Source organism: Canis lupus, chromosome 1 (assembly GCF_003254725.2).
Source record: "Canis lupus dingo isolate Sandy chromosome 1, ASM325472v2, whole genome shotgun sequence".
Taxonomy (NCBI): domain Eukaryota; kingdom Metazoa; phylum Chordata; class Mammalia; order Carnivora; family Canidae; genus Canis; species Canis lupus.
Window position 1 is genome coordinate 42,696,831 of NC_064243.1, and position 19,463 is coordinate 42,716,293.

Here is a 19,463-nt window from a genome sequence, read left to right on the forward strand (position 1 = left end):
CATCCATACCCAATTATATTCTCAAAACCCAGAAAAGCCCCAAATGTCACCAAAGCACATGTATCAGTCTATGCTAGGAATTATACAGATAGTTTGCTTTTGCTTCCTGTGGTGCTTCTTAGAAATACTTATCTTACTGACTATGGATAAGTTACTCGGGTGGTCAATGTTTGTGCCTGAATCTTGTCAAGGAACAAAACAGGTTTCCTGAAATGATAGTTTTTAAAAAAACTAATGTAGTTCTATCAAATGTCAAATTAACTTCATCCAAGTAACCTAGGAAACACCTGTTACCATTGTTTAAGTTAATTTTTTATGAAGTCACAGATTTCTATTGTGTAATGCCTTTGCCTATTTGAAAATTTGGGGTTATGAGCCATTCCTTAGCCTTTTCCTTTCTTAGACCTGTTTCTATTTGGAAAACATATTAAGTTTTTTGTTGCTTTCTTGTTTCTTTTCATTATAATCTCAAAATGTTTTGAAAATTCTAGTTGAGAACTGAGCGATGAGGTCAGACAAATAGTTTTAAAAAACACTTCATGAAAACTCTATTTATTTCTCTCCCTGATGTCATTCTATCTTATAATTAATTTTAAATTCAATAGTAAATCCGCCTCTCTATAATTAAAGAATAATAATAATACTTAAAAATTAAAAGAATGGAAATGTCCATTGTTAAAGTCTAGGAAAATAGGTATTCTGGTGTGTGGCTAGAGTATAAAGTGGGACAAATTTTCTGCAGGAAAATTTGAAAAGTAAAATTCAAAAAAGCATTAAAAATCTACATGCACTTTAGCCTAGAAATTCCACATTTAAGGAAGAATAATAAAACAATGTTTTATTATAAAAGTGTTAATGGAAGTACTTTTTATAATGGCAAAAATTCAGAAATTTTCAACAATTAAGATTGGATAACTTATTGTACATATACATATAGATGATGTCCTGGAAAGAATGGCATAGGAAGAGTTTTCTATGATGTTAACAGAAAAAAAAATGATGAAATTATATGTATATTATAATTCTATTTTTGTTAAAACATTATTCGTGTCAACATATATATAGAAAAATGTTGGAAACTTATACCAACATATTAATTTTTTTCTAGAATAGGGTCTCTCTAGAAAATCAAGTACAGATAATTTTCTTTTGTTTTTTTTTTCACTTTTTTCTTTATTATGACAATGAACATGTCATTTGAGCAGTATGAAAAATATAAATGTTATTTAAACTATTGAGAGGCTGAAAAAAATGGAAAGGTCCTGAACAATTAGGACTTTTACAAGTTTGCCTTACTTTTGTATGTTCGTTTTGAGTAGTGACTTATATAATAAACCTAAAAGTCAAAATTAGATTTTCTCAGAATGAAAAGAATATGAGGGCTCCAGCTCTAGAGGCATGACATGCTGGATATAAAATTACTTCAATCTTCAGACTACTAACTGGATTTCCCAACATGGCTATCTTTTCTCAGTTTTAATTCATCAGTGTCATATGCCCAGCATTTATCATTAATAATACTTTCTCTCACATATCCAATATACACAAGAAAAAACTTTCCCTGTAATCTTCTCCCTAATTGGTTATATCTATTATTTACTCAGTTGCTCCTTTTTTGCAATGCATCCCAAAATAAAATAAAACAAAATGAAATAAAATAATAAAATGTATTCAAATTCAATTTTTCAAAAGCATCATGTTAAAACATCTAAGTCACTATCATTGAGTGCGTTATCAATACCTGAAGAAAAAAATACTTACATCATTTTCTTGCCCATCAGTGCCTGTGTTGTGGATGTCAGGGTAATGCTTCAGAAATTGGGCTACATAGGTCATAATAGACTTCTCATCTGGTTTATCCACGTCAACATCTGGAACAACCAAAACCAAATGTGAACAAGTTAATTAGCATTCTTTATATTTTAATAACACAACCTTTGAATCCTAGCTAACATACCAAAAGACACTATCCTAAATGCAGAAGAAAAACAGAATTAGTATTTCAAGACAGCGAGGGAGGGCAGACCAATTTAGTTTGGATGACACATGATGGGAATGTTGTGACACACAAATATGACACATTTTAACCAAGAAATTTTAGGAAGTAATGCAGGTTTCATTTAAATGATCTCAACATTAATTCACCAGAAATCTGAGATACTCTTTGGTAATTCAGATATTCTGTGTCATTAATAAAACACAAATACTATGTACATTTCAGAACTGAAGTGAATGGATAGTAAAAAAAAAGCTTACAGGTGTGGTGTTGAATGACGTGACTCTAGAGCTTCTATACTGTATCTGACCAAATATAGAGAAGCTCCATCTTATCCCCACAAATTTTATTTTGGAAAAGAGGGAGATGCCTTATGTTCAAATCCTTGGATAGACTCTCCCTTGGGCATGATTCTCTCTAAATTACTACACTTTGAACAGTCAAGTACTCTGAAGGAAATACCGAGCCTGAAAACATATTTTTAAGTGTACAGATGTTTATCAAATAAAACCAGTAAAAATCAAGCAAAGGTATTTATATAAATTTAGTCATTATAGAGTTATACGGGGTAAGACTGCATACCTAAAAAGTGTTCAGTGTTTTAAATCATCTCTGCCTAACTCTTTTAAAGGCAATGAAAAGGTGATTACATTTGGAGTTTACAAATATTTACAGAGCAAAAATGTAACAAAACAAACAAAACCCATGAAAACCAAAACATAACTAAACTGCCCTAACATTTTGTAATGTGCCTTGTTATCTGAGATATAATTTCTAGGGACACTCCCATTATAGTGGCAAATATTTTTCCAAAAGAAATTCAGTGCAGGAAAGTACTATTTCTTCCACTTTCCTAAAGTTTTCTGGCCTCTGATATGGTCTCAGAAATCATTTGTAATTTCTGCCTTTAAGACATAGGAACGTACAGAGTTGAAATGTGTGTACAAGAACAAACAATGACTCCTTACCTTCAGGATCCAACAGTCTGGGGATTCCTAGTTCTGTTTCAGCAATAGTGAAAGCCTCCTCCAGGTTTTCCCGGTTAGATCTCCCTTTCACTTTCTCCAAGTCCACTAGTTCTGGCCGAATGGCATGGATCACGGAATGGAAGGCAACCCCACTTCTCCAACTCCGCCCAAAGTCCTTTACTTCTGTTCCTGTCTGCCTTAGTGTGATAGAAAATAAAATATTTATTTAATGTCACATTCTGAATAGATAATATGCACTTTCCTCAAGGACTAATGCCAAATCCAATCCTCAGCAATGATGTGCAATTAGTTATAGCAGTTAGCTGCTTGAAAAAAAAATAAGCAAAACAAAAATTTTAGAGGATAACAAGATAAGAAGGAGTTTTGTTTCCATACTTTGAGTTTTCCATATTAAGCTTTTCAGTAACTGAGATACTCAATTTAAAGCACATTTTAAAAGGAAACTAATAGGGGCACCTGGGTGGCTCAGCGGTGGAGCATCTGTCTTCGGCTCAGGGCGTGATCCTGAGATCCAGGATCAAGTTTCACATCAGGCTCCCTACATGGATCCTGCTTCTCCCTCTGCCTGTGTCTCTGCCTCTCTCTCTCTCTCTCTCTCATAAATAAACAAATTAAATCTTTAAAGAAATAAAAAATAAAAGGAAACTAATATAGAGAAAACATGTCAGGCAAAATAAAAAAGAAACTTATAAAAACACCAAAGATGAGAGTAATTCATCATTATATATTTTTGAAGTCTCTAGTGCATTTCTAATGACAATGATAAACAATGTGTTGTACATGTACAGATATTAACATGCCAAGATAATACAGCTGAATTACATCAAATGCTTTAGAATGAACAAATGCAAATGGATGTGACTATCTCTCAATCAGTCACACAGGAGCCTACACTCCACATAAGTCCACACAAGTTTCCATTTACACCACTGATCAAATAGTTTTTTTAAAATCTGTTTTTGGAATTGCCTTGACAGCAATGTCCTGGTGGCAAATCTCTGTTCTTCTGTGGTAGATATGATTAATTCAAAGTCAGTTACGATAATTAAGACTTCATTCAAATTGGTAGTAATATCTGCTAGTGAAAATAAAAGTGTACAAGCTCACAATGATTTTTTTACATGTAATTTATCAACTATATAAACTGTATACGAAAGCATCTCCAAAAAGGAAGTTGTGAAGATGTCTTTGAACAACATTCCTTGGTTAAGTTTAGAGACCTCCAAAAGTGATCAATTAGATGACATTCAATTGATGAATATTCTGGTAGTCTCTTTTTTAAAAAAATTAGTCTCATTATAGTTGTTTCTAGAGGAAGCAGAGGTAGTATCACCTAACCCCCCCCCCTTTTTTTTACTATAATCTCAAGATTTCCATGAAGTGTAGGGTATATTTGACTGATACACTGATTAACATACAAAGTTGGTAAATACCCTTAGATTTTATCTCTGCAACCTTAAGAGTCACTTTAAATCCTGTTATACCAATATACATTCAGCTTGCATAAAACGTCTTGGGCTGAAAATAGCATCATTGAATCCCATCAATAACTTCAAAAATAAATATTTCCAAAACAATTTTGTAAGATTTCGGTAATTATAAAGTAATCCTGTATCTCCTCTTAGTTGTTTCAGAGTTTCTGTCTCTGATAGTTCGCATCCAGTATATTCAGCCAAAGTCTGGCACATGGGCAAATACCCACACAGGTGGAGCAGGTCACTGTGCTCTTGTCACCTCTTCACTTTGTACATTTGCCCCCGGCTTTGCCTTACTTTTCCACCTACATTTTCCTTTTGGTTACACTTATACATTTTTAAATGTTTTTGTGTTCACAGTTACTTCAAATTGTTTTTTAACAAAATAAGGTGGGTATAAATAAATAATTAGCTAGCAAATATTCATTAGGTATTAGATATTTTCTGACTTTCCTCAACTTGTTTATTGTTTCAGATATTTTTAAAAAGAAATATATATAATATTTCCCTACATATTACTGTTGGAATAATTTTTCAAGTTTTAGTACATTTTCTTTTTCTGTATTTTTTGAACATACACACACACCCCTATAATGTTTCGTATTACATCAAAGCAGTAGGTGGTATTCCTAAAAATTTTTGTTTTAGTTCAAGTCTCTCATTTAAGAATCTTTGATATAAATTCTAAAAAAAAGTAAATATGTTACTTAAAGAAGTGTTACAAACTTCCAGAAACTTGGACACATCACTTAAAGTGATGAAGTATATCCAGTTTATATGCATTTCTGCTAATACATATTTACTTCAAGTCATCATTCAAGACGGATCATCTTGAATGGATCATCTTGAATGGATCTGGATATACAGATTTTCGTTTGTTTTGCTATCTTATTAATTTTTGTCTTGAAATACAATTTTATTCTTAGACATCTCAAAATCAAGTTTGCAAATATCAAATATGCTATAATTTAATGCTTTTATGTCTGAGAGTATATATTTCCTATCAGGAAATGAAATTAGTAAAAAAACAATAGAGAAGGCTTAATCATATTATATCACCGAAGCAGTTTTTATTCACTTCTCACATATTTTGAAATTTTATATGAAAACAGTGAATACATTCTGACAATATGTCTGGTGTTTACTGGATATTTTGTCATTTCTTGTCATGTTCAGTCCTATGAGACTGATAAACATTCAGACCACAGAGTATAATATATTATAATTTTAAAAACATGTCTATACTTAAATAGGTATAGATAGTTAAGTATTTATCCATATCAGTAGGAAAGTTGCTTGGAAAATACATAGTAAGATAGCATTTTTTAAAAAGGCAGCTTTTAGGAAAATTATCAACAATTTGGTAGGTATAATGGAATTATGTGTTCATCACAGAATTTTTGTTAGAGAACAGTCCTCTCCCCAAATTTCTCCCCTTGATGCAGCTGTAGAATAAATGAAACTCACTCATACACTGATGGGTGGAAAAGCCTTGAATCATAAATCTGGACATTTATTCAGATAAGGAAAATACAGCTTGCACTAATGTTACAAATATAACGTTTGCAGGACTGACTTTTAGGCCGTTAGGCCTCTGCATATTTTTGAAAGCTAACACACCATATATAAAACAAAACCAAGGCAGAAAAACTTCAAAAAATTTGAGTTTACCTTAAGCTACTATAATATTAAGTAGAAATCAATTTATTTTTGGTTAATTTAATGTTTTGTGGAGCAATGGGCAAGAGAATATCACATTGATATTATTACAAAATTTTGCTGCAATAGCATCATAACAAATATCCTAGTGTGTAGTCACCTGTCTCTTCCTGCCTAGTACATTTCTTCTCTCTGTTCAATTAAGCTGCAAAAGAGTTTAGTAATTGCCACTATGGATGGCATGCAAACAGTATACCAGCAATGTGGTCAGGTTTTCAAAATTTCATTTCTACTACAGATTCTAAAAAGCCACAAAGCTTTGCTTTCAGAAATATTTTTGAATACAAGTTGAATCATAAAAATATACCCCAAATTAGAAATCCACCAACACACTTTAAAAGTTAAACAAAACTATATAAAATAGTAACACTAATTACATCTTCTCTATGTTTAGTTTTTCTCTCATTTTTGCTCTTTAAACACTTTAAAAATAGAACTCCCTACGTTTAAGTGCTTTAATATTTTATAATGATAAGTACTCATTGAAAGCTATTTTTCAGAAGTAGAGGGTAAGATTCAAATTAGATTTAGGCATGCAAAAGCAAAACAGAAAGTAAGTTAATTTTACATGTCATTTAGGAAGTCCTACAAAAACACAACTTCTTTATGAAGAGATCTTACTACTGACCACATCTGACCACAAAATACTGGTAGTCTCAACTGAAAATGCTCTTGAAATTGCTTTGAAAAGATACTCATTGAGAGCTATAATTTTCTATCATTATCACATGAATGTACACACATATAAGTTTATTATGCCCAGAAGCAAATCCACAGTCTATAAAACTGAGGTTGACAAAGGAATTTACATTCCAGATGAAAGAGGAGACACAAGGAAAAAGAATTTTAAAATAAAATTGCTAGAAAGTTTTGGGAAACAAAAGCAAATATAATTATTTCAGAATGTGGGCCTTAGTTCCATTATTATTAAATAGAACTCAACAATCTTGTGAAGAGATAATCACATTTAAATCTCTAATTTATTTGTGTAAAGATTATTTAATAAAACAGGAAGTCCAAACAATGACCTAAATATAATTACTCCTCAAATTACCAAAGTGTGTGTTAAAAAAACTTAATTGGGCCCAATCACATGAATGGTGAAAGAATTAGTTTGATTATAGCATTTTCCTAGAATATCAGTGATGATTTCTGTTTATATTTTAATTCAAGGAAAGAATGGAACAGCCTGAAGCAAAGCCTTTCATTCAAATGTCTCTTCTAATTCTGCAATATTGGAAGGGACTCTCAGTAATAAATTGGTAACCAAATTATTCAAGGGTTTCAAATTTAAACAAACTCTTGGTACTTACTTGGCTACTGTGTACTGGACCCACTTTAATAAAGCCTTCTTAGCATTTCCTTGAATCTTGGTGGCCACTTTCCGTTTACTTGGGGGGCTGGCAGTCTCAGCACTAACCATGCTATCCACAGAGGATGTGCTGCCAGACAGAGACTGCAGCTGTGGCAGGTTGCTGGTCAACTCCTCAATCTGTTTGTGAGTTAACAGTTGGCAAAAACATAAGAATTATCTTGTTCTTCTTTCCTTGGATGTTTTACTTTTCCAACTAAGTGATTTAAATTCCCACCCTTCACCCACTGACAAAGTAAGCCCTTAAGAGCACGGCTGACACTGTACTTGGCTTCCTACTTCCCACTGCATCTGAAACTACTTTATACACAGTAAAAAATACTTGTTAAACACATGAATGAATGAATAAAATAAAACCTAATGGTTATCCAAACTCATAGAGCATACAACACCAATAGTGAACACAAATGTAAACTATGGACTTTGAATGATAATGATGTGTCAAAATAGGTTCATTAATGGCAACAAATGTATCACCCCAGGGGAGGATGTTGGTTATGGGAGAAGCTACACATGCTGTGCAGACACATAGTAAATGGGAAATCTCTTTTTGTTCAGTTTTACTGTGAATCTAAAACTGCTCCAAAGAATAACCTTTAAAAAAATAGATAAAACAAAACCTAAGTGTCTGCCTTCAGCTCAGGTCATGATCTCCAGGTCCTGGGATAGAACCTGGTATCAGGCTCCCTGCTCAGTGGGGAGTCTGCTTCTCCCTCTCCTTCTGTCCCTCCCCCTCACTTGTCATCTCTCTCTCTTTCTCAGATAAAGAAATAAAATTCTTTAAAAAATTAAAATTTAAAAAATTCAAACAACCTAACGACTAGAATAATTATTCTAGATCCCCTTAATGTCTAATAGGAACATACAACTTGTCCCTTCCAGAAAAGAACAAATATTTTCTTGAACTCTTAATACACCAATATTTCATCTCCATTGTGCCCTGCTCACTTTTCAGATTGAGTACCTATACCGCAGTTCTTTGGGAGGAGTTCCATATATAATGTCTTTGGTAACAAAGAACAATGTATATGGGAAGGTCAAGTTTCTGCTCACTTAAGAATCAGCCCCAAAGGTAGGCAAATGAGAGTATCATTAAAATTTCCACCACTACCTCCATCCATGACATTATATCAACTGAAAAGGGAGCTATGGTACAATACCTGGAAATACAGAATAATGGTCCACATCAATCCAAGAACTATTGATGGTCGGCCATCAGCTATATCAGTGGAGTTAATGTTGACTAATTTAATCTGTTTAAAAAGAAAAACTGTACTAGTAATGTACTAGAAGATTATAGACCCTTAATTATTCAATAATTAGCACTTTATTAGACATCAATAACATTTGGTCATGCCTATGTAGTGGTACATAAAAGTAAGTAGGGTGAGCCATCAAAACAAACAGGCACATGGTTTCAGTGGAAATTTCAGGAGCATTCATTAGGTGCACACAACAAAAACAACTATATAATGAATTTCAAAAACTTATTTAAAATTTTAAAAATGTGACATCATGCAAGGAATTACCAACAAAACACACACAGGAAAAAAATGTTATTTGTTTACATTCAGAAGCTGACTGGAACTTAAAAGAAACTGTGATGAGTAGTTTAAGAAAATGCACTTACTTTGAAGTTTGTTACCAAATAGCATGAAACTTATGTTGTCTTTTACCTATAAAAGTCAGGAGTTAAAAATTCTAAAATTTGTACTAACCGGTGATCCTCTGTACATGGACTGACATGAAAAACAAAGGGAGAAGATGATATACATATATAAATAATGTTTCAAAATCAGAGTTATTTGTTCAAAAGGAATAAAAATGTAGGTAGTAAATTTAGAGCATAATTTGGGGGAATACATTATAAAGACAAAGGAAAGCCAAGAAATAATTAAGTAGAAGAGAACTTTAGGGTTCAGTTCCTGACTTTTGGGCATTCAGGATAGATGTTAACTTGTCTACAGTTGTCTCCAATAATTTTACTTTAATGCCCTCTCAACTATTAAAAATGTTACTCCCTAAGTCCCAGCAAAATAGACTATATGGTAAGTCTATCTCAGCCAATCAATAAAAAATACAATTAACAACTGCTCATCATCCTTTCCATAATCTCTAAATAAATCAGAAAAAATTAAATACTCCTTAGATTCCTTGCTCAATAATTCTTAAACATGATTTAATAAAGTGTATTGTGAATAATAAAATTCAGAATTTTGTAAGTGGTTTACTTTTTAAAAAGTATCAGATGCAAAATCATCCCACAAATACTTTACTCTGGAGTAATTAGTTTATATTTACTAGTAGAGTAAAAGCACAAAGTTACTGTAAATAATCTGAGATATACCTATGGAATTTTGTCTCACTGATGAAATTCATTCATCAGGTTTAGAGACAGAAAAGAAAATTGAGAACTTCCATAGATTACAAGCTTATGTGTCAACTTCTTTTAAACCTAGCACAGCATGAGACATATAATACATGTTTATGGAAAATGAAGAACATCACATTTTTTAACCTTTTATGACAGAACCTATTGCTATGTCCATAATAATTTTGATTACTCTTGTTTATAGCTTCTTCAGAATTTTCTCCACATCCATTTTAGCATCCACAGGGCACAGATATATAATACATGTTAATAACCATAAGATTAATGCATTCCATAAAGAGAAGATTATTTCTCTTTCCTTATATATCATGCTTTTTAAAAATGACAAGTTGAATTTCCTACTCAATTTCCTTCCTCAATCTAGCTACACCTGTACTATGAAGTTAACATATTTAATTTGTTCAACTTCTGAAGAAAAAAATGTTCTTCATACCTATTTTTTCTCTTAAAAACTGTGTGTTCCATAATGGGGTCATGGAACTTATTCTTATGGGTTTATGGAACTTATCCTATTAAATTCTTACTAGCCTAGGAGTGTGGGATGGGCAATAGAGACATTGAAAGAGAATGAAGAATTCCCAGAAACCAGAAAGAGAATGGGATCACATTGATGGACTTCACCTTTGACCTGCTGACCTTGGGCGTGCAGCCCAAGCATATGCTTTAACAAAACCTCTAGGTTTCATTGATTCTGGTGCATGTCAGTGTTTGAAAATCCCATACTAGACAACTGTACTTGGCCCATGTCATCTGAGGTTTGATTTTGCAAACCAGAGACCCATATTGTCTGATGTATGTTCCCCCCAAATTCACATGTTGAGGCCCTAACCCCCAATGTGACTGTATTTAGAGACAGGGCTCTCAAGGAGGTAATTAAGGTTAAATGAGATAATGTGAGTGGGTGTCCTTATAAGAAGAGGAGAAGACACCAGAGCTCTCTCTCTCCACATCTGCACAGAGGAAAAGCCATGTGAGGAGACAGTGAGTACGTGTGTCTGTTTATAAACAGGAAGAAACAAAGAAGCCAGCTCTGCTGGTATCTTGATCTTAAACCTCCAGCCTCCAGAACTGTGAAAAATAAATTTCTGTTATGTAAGCCATCCAGTCTGTGCTAGTGCTATGGTAGCCATAGCAGACTAATATAAGGCCCACAGATGTTTCAAAAGTATATTCAAATTATTTGGGAATAAATTTAAATTAAGACTCCAGATTACTAGCTTTTCTTGCTAAATTGGGAAACCAAACAAATGGATGCGTTGCCACTTTATACTAGTTACTTTCTACCATGAGGTGTCAAGTGAGTCATTCTAACCAGTGATACAGGTAGCCAACTATCTGCATTACTTAGTAAATAACTTAAACAAATAATTAGATTTCAATAAAAATCCAGATTGCTGACTTTTCTTGTTGAAGTGGAAAATCTGGGATCCCTGTGCTTGCATTTCACTGAGGCAACTATAGTCAGAACTGAATGTTCACTTTGTTTTCCAGACAGGGCCCAAGATTGCTCAGTTCTCCTGTTTCTATGGGTAACCTCTAACTCACTTCATCTTCAAGATCACCTATCTGACTTCATAAGAGTCTAAATTTATGTCCCTAGTCTGCACTAAGCAAAGTTTTAGGAACGTTAATCAGTGGTTGGCTCCTTTTGTTACTGTTTACTTGATACCTCACTGGAGAAAGAAACTGGTAGAAATGGCACCAGATCATTCGAGTCACATTTACAGGGTTCCTAACAAGTAGTAATGTATGCTTTTTTCCACTGCCCTGTAAACAAGTGGAAAATAAACACAATGGTAGGGTTTTCTCCAGTAAAATTTTAGGAGTGCCCTCATTATTCCTTAAATCAAGCTAGAATCCAAGGACTAAATTAATTTTCCATTATCTAAGGAAAAAAATATAAATGGAGGGCAAGGTAAGTCCAAAGATCAAAAACATGTTCTTAAAATTCTTAAAAATATGTTTGAAACATAAGTTCTTAAATTATTATTTTTAAAAAATTAAAATAAATAGTGAGAAGGTGGGCACCAAAAAAATCTTTAAAAACTTATTCCTCCCCACAGTCAAATTTTTATTACTTAAGGCTGTTTTGTGAAAATGACCTTGGATAAAACAAGTCTGTGAAAATAAGATTTTTTGGTCCTCTTTGTAAACAATGCTTTATACATTAAGTTCTTAAATTTTCTCCAAAACATTAATAAGAGGAATTTTGTTTTTATATTCTAGCCAATAAAGGATAGCTCAGAACAAAATAAGACATCATTGTTATATAGGTAAAATGGAAGACTGAATGATTTGGAAAACTATAAATATCTTGTTAAACATGGTTTTATCAGCTTTCTATGAAAAATTCATGGAGGAAGCTGGAAGAAGAGAAACACTCCATTAATAATGATATTAGTGATCCAGAAACAATGTCCAATATTCTATAAGAAGCTAATATTGCTTTTCTACATCATCTTAATGTCCAGACTCTCTTTTTGGCATGGAATCTGCACAACTGAGTGGACTTTATATTGTTTTATAATAGTATCAACTGATCAAAATACATATTGTTCAACCAGCAGAATCAAGTTTTTTGTATTTTCCAGAGTTCTTAAAATAGAAAGTATTCAAATATGCATTTGGGCAGTAAGTAAAAGAATTTAGTGCAGATAGAGTTTGAAGGAAATAGTTGAATCATTCTGTTTTCCAGGAGTATCTGCATATCCATTTATAAAGCTGGTTTTGGTATTGCCAAACACAGACACCTGAATTCTCATAAGTCAGGAAAAGGCTAAATCTAAATCAGTTGGTGCAACTGATTCAGAAGGAAATATGGCAATACCTAACAAACTACATATACATTTATCTTTTGACTCTGCAATCACACTTTTAGGAATTTACTCAGAAAATACCCTTCTAGTAGTGTGAAAGTACTGTGGACAGCCAGCCATTAATTGCATCATTGTGTTTGAAAAATACCAGAAACAACCTAAGTGCCCCTTTATAGAAGAGTAGTTGAATAGACTCTGGCACATCCAGATAGTGAATGCAGCCTGTGAAAATGAATGAGGAAGATCTTCAAGAATTGTTCTGAATAATTTCCAGGATACACTGTTAAATGAAAAAAGCAAAGTGGAGGAGTGTATTATAGGATGTTACCCTTCACGTAAAAAAAAAAAAAAAAAAGATGGTGGATGAAAATACATCTGCTCATTAGTGCAAAAGAAATGCTGGAAGAATCAATCTGAAGCTAAAGAGACTGGTTCCCTAAGATGAGAGGAAATGGAAGAAAGAGAGATGAGAATAGAATAGCAAGGATAAAGAGGGGGTGCCTTCTCTAAGCATAACTTATACTCTAGGAATCGCAGTAATGTCTCATTCCTCAAAATAAAAAATAAAATAATCATAATAACTAAAGTTAACTAAAATGTATGTGTGTATGAGGGGGTATTCTTCAAAACTGAATATATCTTGATTACCTAACTAAATTACTAATGGCTAACAAAATCACACTGAAGGGAATGAAAAAGCAGAAGTAACCTAAGCAAATTTGGAAAAATAGTCTTTTGACTGAATGCTGTAATATCAAAGACCAAAAGAACAAATCTATTTCTCACAGGAGTGTGGTGAGCAATTCTTAAACAATTTTATGTCTATATGAGGATTAAAAAAGAGGTGAATTCATTGTAGGTGAGGGCCAGGTTTCTCGCTGTCAGATAAAAAAGCAGCAAATAAGCATAGAAGGCTATAATGAACCTTGCGGCACTGGACTGGAAACAGTAGTATCAGTTTAAACTAATGGTACATACACACACACACACACACACACACACACACACACACACAGAAAGGAGGCAAGAGGGGAGAGAGAAAACACACAGATGCATATCCTGGGTTAGTAAGCATTCATATTTCCTAGATTTGTCTGTTGAGAGGCCCCAGGGGGAATGAAACTTCAGTAGCAATGAGTATACCAGCACCTAAATGTCTCTCACTAATAAAAGGAACAAAAGCCTGCTTAGTGAAGTGGTTGATTCTAGAACTGGGGTAGTGAACATATGAGATAAATGGGGAAAATCTGTAGTTCTGGAAAATGAGGAAATGCATGGAAACATATGGAGCTGTGTCAAAAGAGTTACAGGAGCCAGCCTGAAGGAACTCTTAATAGCCAAAGCTGGAATGATTTGAGAAGAATAATAGTAATAATAATGACAATAATAATAATTGTAGGATTGGATTACAATTATAGAATAAAATAAGTTCATGCCAAAGTAAATAATTGAATAAATAAATAAATGGTGGAGGGGGGAAAAGGACAACCTTTTCTTACAAAATAATTTCGATTAATACATGTGAAAGGACTGAGGGAAACGAAATCATCATTAGATAATTACAGAAACAATCACTGAAGGCGATCAATGCTAAAATCAGTGAGCAAAGTTTGCAGACAAGTAGGATTTGGCATAATCTCAATTACTTCCCCTAAATTGTTCCTCGTTATAAAGAAAAAAATAGTATCTTTATCATAAAAAATATAGCAGAAAGCCTTACCAAGTGATTGAGGTTAACATCACCAGCCAATAAGACGTAACAGAATTCTATATGCGCTAACATGATGCCCTGAGAAGAATACATCATTTCCTTGGAATTCTTGCCAAAAATGTATAACCTCAATCTCGAGAAAACATCAAACACAAATTGAGAGACATTCTGCAAAATAACTGATCACCAGCTACTATCAAGGTCATGAAGGACAAGGAAAGACAAGGTTGTAGAATGGAAGAGATCAAGGAGACACGACAATTAAATTCAAGGAATGTTACTGGATTGGATCCTTGAGAGAAGTAAGAAATAAGTGGAAAAAATGGATGAAATTAGACTAATGTCTATGCTTTAATGAATGGTATCACACCACATTAAAATTCATTCTTTAATAATTGTGGGATATATATTTTATACATATAATAATGTATATATTATGTAAGTTCTTCATTGCATTAGAGGAAGCTGGTCAAAGTATAGACAGGAAATCTTTCTGCCATTTTTTGCCACTTTTCTATAAATCTAGAATAATTTTACAATAATGTTGCATCTTTTGCTGTATAATTTACATGCACTGTTTTTACTGCATAGCCAACACTGAAAAACATTAGTATGCCTTCTTGTTTAAAAAGGTGTTTTGTTTTGTCTCTCTCTTACCTTCCTTCCTTCAAGGAACTTGAGTGCTGTGCCAATATTAGCAACAGCATGGATCCGCTTCATACGGCGTCCTTGTTCACAAGGCTATAAACAGGAAGGAATAGGAATAAATAAAAATGCACACATTAAAAAGATAATTATGAAATCTATTTAAATGGATTAAAATATATTCAAAGAATATTCAAGAACAATATTATTCAATTTCTATAAAAGTTAGTAGACACACAAAGGAGCATTATCCCCACAGCACTTGGAAGGTGTACTAATTTACTCAACAAAGACTCATTCCCAACTTATCTGTTGGTGCATGTGCCTGTCAGGTTTCTGTATGCCAAGAGCAGAAGTCTGCAAAATTCCCATGCCATCTATTGAGACCGTCCCTCCTATATGTTAGGAAACATTTATATGAAAACTGCTCTTGGTACATGTGTGGGAGCCAGAGATATATGGGAAATCTCTACACTTTCCTCTCGATTTTGTTGTAAACCTAAAACTCCTTTAAAAAAAAAAAAGTCTTTAAAAAAAGACTTGGTCACACACCATTTCTTTTTTCAGTCATACTAACATGAAAGGTTACTGAGAATATCAGTAACACTTCTTGTTTCAAATGACCAAAATACATGGCGCATAAGAGCCATGGTTAAAAAGGAAGATTGCCAGGAATGAAAATGGTATTCACACACTCGCATGTCTGGTACAAGGACACTCTAACTGACTTGCATTTGCATTATTAAAATGCATTAGGTGCTTTCTGTGTGCCACAATATTAGCTCTAAAACTCAAAATAGTTTCAATAAAGTAGATATCATTAGCCTCCTTTACATATATGGGAAATAAATGGATAAGTGTGGTGAAGTAATTCTCCGTGGTTGTGTAGTTGGTAACATGGTCTCTCCTCTGTGACACCAGAACTCTAAATAATCTTCCACTAAAACTCAAAACCGCCTATCTTTTATATTCTAATTATAGTGTACCAGGTAATGATTTTTATAATATGACTCTAAACAAATATTTAAATAGAAAATGAGCTATTTTACTTTTTATTTATTCTCTCCTTGGAAACCCCTGTTAAGCATGACAGTCTCACTGTTGATCCACAAATGGCCCACTTAGTTATTTCATGAGTTAACTCTTATAATGTATGAAGCACCTATAAATCTTCCAACTAAGATGAGGCCAGGGCCTAGAAATTAAGTACAAAAGCCACACCCCTCAATACCATCACCATCTATTTCATCCTCCTGCCTTTCTCTACCCATGGCAACCATTATAAAATCCAGTCCAATGCTTTCCTTTTTATATAGATTCATTTCATTTATATTCACTTATGAAAAGTATTTATTTTAGTCTTTAATTTTATATATAGGATATCATAATATTAATCTTTTGAGGCTTACTTTCCCATCTAATACTGTGTTGCTGAGATTCATCCATGTTCTTGCTGTCACTGTATTTCATTCATTTTGACAGCTCTTTGCCATTTTTCAATGAAATCTGGGTTATTTTCAGGTTATTACTTTTTTATTATTTTCAGGTTATTTCTATTGTGACCTATGCTGATAGAAAATTGATGTACATCCCATGTTTGGTACAAGTATAAGGAGTTTTCCTTGGTTGTAAACCTAAGAGTGAAACTGCTGGGTCAGAGGGAATGTGACTTTGAACTTCTAACGTAAGGCCAAACTTTTCCAGAGTGTTTGCACTTCTTTCCACTCTTGTCAGCAATGCAAGAATAATCCTATGGATGCATATCTTGTCCAACACTTGATTTTGACAGATATTAAAATTTTTTTTTTCACTTGAATGTATTGTAGCATGGTCTTTTCACTGAGGTCTTCATTTACATTTCACTGATCAACAATGATATCAACATGTCTTCCTCTTAATCTCTGACAATGTCTGTTTCTTTTGCAAAAATGCCCCCTTCACATCTCTTACCCCGGTTTTCCTTGAGTGTTTGTACTGTTGATGTTTTGAAAATGTACCTTCTGTATTCTTGCCATAATCTTTTCTTAAATTTTTTTACTTCATGTATTGTGAATATCTTTGACCCATTTTTTTTAAAAGATTTTATTGATTTATTCATGAGACACAGAGAGAGGCAGAGACACAGACAGAGGGAGAAGCAGGCTTCCATGCAGGGAGCCTGTCATGGGACTCCAGGATCCAGGTCTCCAGGATCACACCCCGGCCTGAAGGCGGCGCTAAACCACTGAGCCACCGGACTGCCCTCTTTGACCCATTTTTAACTTCTTTTGTCATTTTCTTTAAAGGTTTTTAATTTTAAGATATCTTTAATTCTAATACAGTCAAATGTAGCAATCTTTTATAGTCAATATTTTATGCCTTACTATTTTTCCCTATTCAAATGTCTAAAAGATATTCACCCATATTTTCTACTAAGAACTTAAAGTGTTTTTGCCAGTAGGTTCTACTCCATGTATATTTGATTTTTGCATAGGTCATGAGATAAGGATTCAATTTCATCTTTTTATATTAGGATACACTTTTTTCTATTTTATTTATCGAACAGTCTCTCCTCCCATCCTCTGATCTGATAGCCACTTCTGACATATATCAATGTTCCATTCATGCCTTGATCTGTTTCTGACCCTACTGCATTTGTCAGTATGTCTATACTTGCACCAATACCACACTGTCTTAAGTGATGTAACTTCACTGTAAGGCTTGATATCTAGTGGGGCAAATACCATGTGGATGTACCCTGGCAAAGTGAGCAAGTTACAAACATCTATTGTATTGTCCCTCTCAAGTTTGCATCTATTTTTAATACAACTTAATCTGCCCTAATACAGTTATCATCCCTACCAGGCTACAAGGTCTTACAAGGCTCTGACCATATCTCATTTACCTTTGTCTTCCTTAGAGGGCATAAGGTAGTGTCTTATCCATAACAGAACTCCAGAAATGTTAGCTGAACGGATATTCAGTGGATAATACCAAGCTCAGTTGCAGATTTGAGTTCTATTCTAAGTATATGATCAATGACTAGTAAAGTTACTTAGTAAATATTCAGGGCTTTTTGATGCTCCAGATTTCCTAAAAGTACCCAGTGTGCATTTTTTTGCAAGCTTATTTTCTTCATAAATACTTTATTGAAATATAATGACAAAAAACATTATATTAGTTTCAGGTATACAGATTAATGATTCAGTATTTACATACATTGCAAAATGATGAGAACAGTAAGTCTATTTATCATACACAGAATTTTTTTTCTCATGATGACAACTTTCAAGATCTATTGTCTTAGCAACTTTCAAATATGTAATAAAATATTATCAATTGTAATCACCATGCTGTACATGACTTACTTATTCTATAACTAGAGGTTTTGTACCTCTTGATCCCTCTCATCTGTTTGGCCTACGCCCACCCTTCTCCCCTCTGGCAATTGCCAATCTGTTCTCTTATCTATGAGTTTTGTTTTATTATTTGCTTTGTTTTTTAGAATCTACAAATAAGTGAAATCATAGAATATTTGTCTTCCTCTGTCTTATTTAATTTAGCATAATATCCTGAATGTCTGTTTGTGTTGTTGCAAATGGCAAGATTTCATTCTTTTTCATGGCTGAGTAGTATTCCATTATATATATATATATGGAATATATCCATTATATATTCTTTATCCATTCATCAATTGATAGACGCTCAAGTTGTTTCCATGTCTTGGCTATTGCAAATCAAACTGCAATGAGCATAAGTTTGCATATATCCTTTTGAATTGGTGTTTTGTTTTCTTTTATTGTGTACTTTTAAGTGGATTGTTAGGCTTCTCCCTAATGCAAAATGTTGTTTTTTGTTTTGTTTTGTTTTGTTTTTAAAGATTTTTTATTTATTTATTCATGATAGTCACAGAGAGAGAGAGAGAGGCAGAGACACAGGCAGAGGGAGAAGCAGGCTCCATGCACCGGGAGCCCGATGTGGGATTCGATCCTGGGTCTCCAGGATCGCGCCCTGGGCCAAAGGCAGGCGCCAAACCGCTGCGCCACCCAGGGATCCCCCTAATGCAAAATGTTAAGGAGTTTTTTAAAGAGAAGGTTAACAAAATGGATAAGAAATAAGTTTCTCGGGGCAGCCCGGGCAGCTCAGTGGTTTAGCACCACCTTCAGCCCAGGGAGTGATCCTGGAGACCCGGGTTCGAGTCCCACATCAGGCTCCCTGCATGGAGCCTGCTTCTCCCTCTCCCTATGTCTCTGTTTCTCTCTGTGTCTCTCATGAATAAATAAATAAAATCTTAAAAAAAAAGAAAGAAGTTTCTCTGCAGTCCTTTAAACTCTATTCATATTGCTACTATTATATCTAATTTTTCAAT

At 33.6% G+C, this 19,463-nt stretch overlaps 1 protein-coding gene across 16 annotated transcripts in view; it reads right to left on the reverse strand.

Annotated features, from left to right (window-relative positions):
- SYNE1 (spectrin repeat containing nuclear envelope protein 1) overlaps positions 1–19,463 on the reverse strand; it is a 449,297-nt gene that overhangs the window by 323,424 nt on the left and 106,410 nt on the right. For 12 of the 16 annotated variants that reach the window (XM_049113752.1, XM_049113745.1, XM_035708411.2 and 9 more), the window contains exons 5-10: positions 15,128–15,211; positions 9,270–9,290; positions 8,712–8,804; positions 7,493–7,671; positions 2,965–3,161; positions 1,762–1,871 (exon numbers count right to left, since the gene is read on the reverse strand). In XM_049113752.1, the coding sequence (XP_048969709.1) occupies positions 1,762–1,871; positions 2,965–3,161; positions 7,493–7,671; positions 8,712–8,804; positions 9,270–9,290; positions 15,128–15,211 (684 nt within the window). Of the gene's footprint in view, positions 1–1,761; positions 1,872–2,964; positions 3,162–7,492; positions 7,672–8,711; positions 8,805–9,269; positions 9,291–15,127; positions 15,212–19,463 lie in introns of those variants that run through there. The other 4 variants (XM_049113743.1, XM_035708408.2, XM_049113741.1 and 1 more) reach the window with 2 other exon arrangements.